The sequence below is a fragment of the Pundamilia nyererei genome, unplaced genomic scaffold (assembly GCF_000239375.1).
Source record: "Pundamilia nyererei isolate P.nyererei 1_Seehausen unplaced genomic scaffold, PunNye1.0 scaffold00002, whole genome shotgun sequence".
NCBI lineage: Eukaryota > Metazoa > Chordata > Actinopteri > Cichliformes > Cichlidae > Pundamilia > Pundamilia nyererei.
Window position 1 is genome coordinate 701,039 of NW_005187403.1, and position 4,097 is coordinate 705,135.

The 4,097-nt window shown below is 40.7% G+C and overlaps 1 protein-coding gene across 1 annotated transcript in view; it reads left to right on the plus strand.

Annotated features, from left to right (window-relative positions):
• The first annotated feature begins 3,091 nt into the window (after positions 1–3,091).
• The window catches only part of bcl7a (BAF chromatin remodeling complex subunit BCL7A), a 6,790-nt gene continuing 5,784 nt past the window's right edge, over positions 3,092–4,097 (plus strand). Inside the window, exon 1 of the mRNA XM_005720041.2 lies at positions 3,092–3,366. Within this exon, the coding sequence (XP_005720098.1) occupies positions 3,275–3,366 (92 nt within the window). The 5' untranslated portion in view covers positions 3,092–3,274. The remainder of the gene's footprint in view (positions 3,367–4,097) is intronic.

The following is a 4,097-nucleotide window of genomic DNA, read 5'->3' on the forward strand; positions in this document are numbered from 1 at the left end:
CAGGCCAAGCCCATTCTGCAGTTTTGAATTACACCTGCAGAGGGCCACATGGTTCTTTTCTAACAACCACTAACTTTATCATTAATTATGGTTTTTCTCCGTTTGCTTTGGCACAAACTTCACACCAGAAACATCATTCTCACTTCTTAGTGCAGTTCTAAAATCAGTAACACATTTCCCCTACCACACTAGCCTGTCTGAGTATTTTTATACACACTGCTATTATTTCTACACATACTAAACTACATACACTTCTAGAGATATTTGTTATGGTATTGATGCACTTCTCACAATGACATTTTACAACTTATGAAAACAGTTTATGTTTCTTAGTCAGAACCTTAGGTCTGTCACTTTCCTGAATACTGTCCAGCACTGCATTAGTGTTTACAATCAAGTTATTTCAAATTGTTTTCAAATATGTAAAAATGAGCAAATACAGTCACACACTCTTGGTGTTAGCAGTGAAATTGTCCTTCGGGTGAAAGCACGTTCTAAGAAGAAGTTTAGTTGAAACACACAGAAATACATACAGTCCTTTGTCCTTTTGGCACAGGTAATTACATGCATATACTATACATATAGATCCAACGGCCACTTTATTAGTTGCATCTTACTAATCTCAGCTTGGACTGCCTTTTGTCTTCAGAACAGGCTTTAATTCTGTGTGTTATAGACTCAACAAAGTGCTGGAAACATTCATCAGCAATTTGAGTTTCCTGTTCTTAGCTGACAGGAGTTGCACCTGGTGTGGTCTTCTGCTGTCGTCAAGTCAAGTCAAGTCAAGTCAAGTCAGCTTTATTGTCACTTCAACCATATACAGTTAGTACACAGTGAAGCGAAACAACGTTCCTCCAGGACCAAGCTGCTACATGCAACATAAATTTACAACATAAATTAACAGAAAACACTAAACTAGCTAACTAAGAGGCCTAGTTAGCTGGCTAGCGGAGACAAGACAGACTGACCTAACATAAATTACAACATAAATTAACAAAAACTAACTATCTAACTATCTAAGGAAGACTTTTTCTTTTTGGTTAACAGACAGCAGACAACAAAGTGCACGTGCAAATGTGCAAACAAGAGCAGCAAGTGACAGTGTGACAAAAAAACACAATGTAACATAATAAGGTTTTGTGATGATGAGTTGAGGTAGTGGAGGAACAGTAAACATTCCTTAGTGTAGCAGCAAAAATTAGGAAGTAAAGAAGTTAGTGCAAAAAGTCCAGTAATAATATTGTGCAAAAGAGCATTTACAGGTTGGTGTGTACGATAGATTGGTGGTGTAGGTCAGTGTGTTTGCGCTTGTGTTGATTAGTCAGTCCAGTCTCAATGTTTTGAGGTAGTTGAGTTAAGCTGAGTGATAATGTGTGTGTGTGCGTGCGTGTGTGCGTGCGTGCGCGTTTATCAGTCCAGTCCCTTTTTGCTGAGGAGACGGATGGCTTGTGGAAAAAAGCTGTTGCACAGTCTGGATGTGTGTGCCCGAATGCTTCGGTACCTTTTTCCAGATGGCAGGAGTGTGAAGAGTGTGTGAGAGGGGTTGTAGCCCATCTGCATCAAGATCTGATGTGCTGTGCATTCATAGATGCTGTCCTGCATGTCTTGTTTGTAACAAGTCCTCGATTGAGTTATTGTTGCCTTCAGTTCAAAATATTCAGGCCATTCTCCTCTGGCAATAAGGTCTTTTCACACAAAGAAATGTCGATCACTGGATAGTTTCTCTTAGTCAGAGCACTTTCTGTAAACCTCGGGGATGGTTATGTTAGGAAAACCCAGTAGGTAGTAGGTTCTCAAATACTTTCCAAAGTGTGTAAGGTTTTAATGAAAGTAAAAAGCCATTTAAATGTTACAAAAAGTGGTGAAAGTGTTTTTATTCATTAATCATAGAGTTGAAGTGATTGTCTGACTTTGCATGTTCTGACAAATGTGAAAAAGGTTTTGATTGTTTTAGTGTCTTTTGCACTGGTGAGTTTGTGATATGGTAAATGTCTTGTTTTGAGAACTGCATGAAAAGTGGCGAGGACAGTGGAGGAAAGTATTCAAAATGGCAACAAACAGCTGAAACTAAGAAAAAAAGAGTTAAAATGACCCAAAGAAATAAAGTGAGGGCAAGCAGTTTGAAAGACATGCAAAATGAACACCAAGAGGCACTGAAGTCCCACGCAATAAACAAAATAACAAGAAAGAAGCAAAAATTGAGAGAAAAGACAGTGAAGAGGGTGACAAAGGAGCAAAATTACAAGAAAAAGCTTAAATAAAGATACCTAAAGGGAAACAATGAAACAAGAAGTGAGGAAAAAAGATTTTAAATGACAACAAAGTGACAAAACACGAACCAAAACTGAACCAAAGTGAAAACAAAGAAAGACTGAATAAAAAGATTCAAAATTATGACAAAGGAGAGTCAAAAGATGTCAGAGTAAAAAAGAAATAATGTAAAGCCAGAAGGGGACACTGAAAAGTCAAAAAGGGGACATAATATGCACAAAAGACACAATACAGCAATACAATACACATTATATACATTATGAGGGCATCCAAAACAAGGCCAAGGAGGCACTAAATCATGATTAAGTGACATCAAAGACATGCAAAACAAATCCAAATAGACTCCACAGAGACACAATATAACTATAGAGATTTAAAATCTGTGACAGAAAGAGATGAAACCAAGGACAGAACAGAAGACACAAAATGACAACATGAGGCAAGCAGAAAAGAACACAAAGCTCCTGAGACATGCTCAAAATGACTGACAGATACAAAACAAGGCCAAAAGACACATAATGACTCCAAAGAAATGTCAGATGTTTGAAGGAGATGCACAGTGACAAATAGAGACATGGGACAGAACCTGCCAGAATGAAAGTGGTGTAATTTTGCTGTTGTTTTTCAGTCTTGTGTTAAGACGTGGGGGACATTTATACTCTTACTCGAGGCCAGTCTATGCAAAGTACTAAAAAACAATAATGAATCAAACAGAGTAAAAATATGAAATCTTCTTCGTCCTTTCCTCGCACACTCTCTAGTTTTAGCGTCAAGTTTTCTGGCTGGAGTGAAGTAGAGAACATCAGGCAGCTTGCAGCCTCTTTGTTCTCCTCCTGGCTCAGCAGGGAGACGGCTCTTCTGAGTGCAGCTGCAGCCTTCCGCCCCCCCTCCTCTCGCTGCTCTATCAACCCGCGCAGGCGCAATTGGCTCCTCTGTGCGCTCTACTGTTTGCATTGTGTCTGAGCTGCCGGCGAGCTTTAAAAATATTATACCCACCGCGGCAATGTCGGGCAGGTCGGTCCGAGCTGAAACCCGGAGCAGGGCGAAAGATGACATCAAGAGGGTTATGGCCGCTATTGAGAAAGTACGAAAATGGTAAGAGGAAAAGTAGAAAAAAAAGCAGGGTTCGTTATCTATCACGAGAAAGGCTTGCTTGTTGGGGGAGGAGAGGGAAGGAGCGAGACAGAGCGAGGGATGAAATTGAAAGAAAAGGACATTTTCTGAAGTGGATTTCACGGCAGATGTACTTGCAGCTCAGGTGCACCGGGGCGCACTAGTGCGGTGCACCACCCCGTCCATCGGCGGGCTAGCACGTTTAGACTACATGTAGCCGGCGTATTTTTCCACTGATTTTAACGGCAAGGGTTGAACCCAGAAGCCATATTTCGATGCAGTCACATGAAGCCATTGCTGCCCGCTGTTGAGCTCGTAGCACAGGCGGCGGTTTTTAGGATCGAAACGTCTAATAAGTCCGGACTTGGAAACAATTTGACGACGGCGCTCTTGAGTCGGAGCAGTTTAGTCCGTCTGGAGTTTTAAATTAAGCGCTTTGAGTCGCCCTTTAGGTCTGATAGAGACTGAGGCACGGTGGGGGTTGGGAGAGGGAAGTAGGCTACTGTAGTGCATGGCTGAACACGTAGTGACTCAGTCTTAACGTTTAACACAAGAAAAAAGCCTTTTATACACATTTGAAGGCTCCGATACGCCGATGTTTGTTATGATAGTATACACAATTTAGGTGCGAAAGCTTACTTAGTGGCCAAATTTATTTATTTATTTTAAAAATAATTTATATACATACATTACATATAATTCCCAGGTCGGCG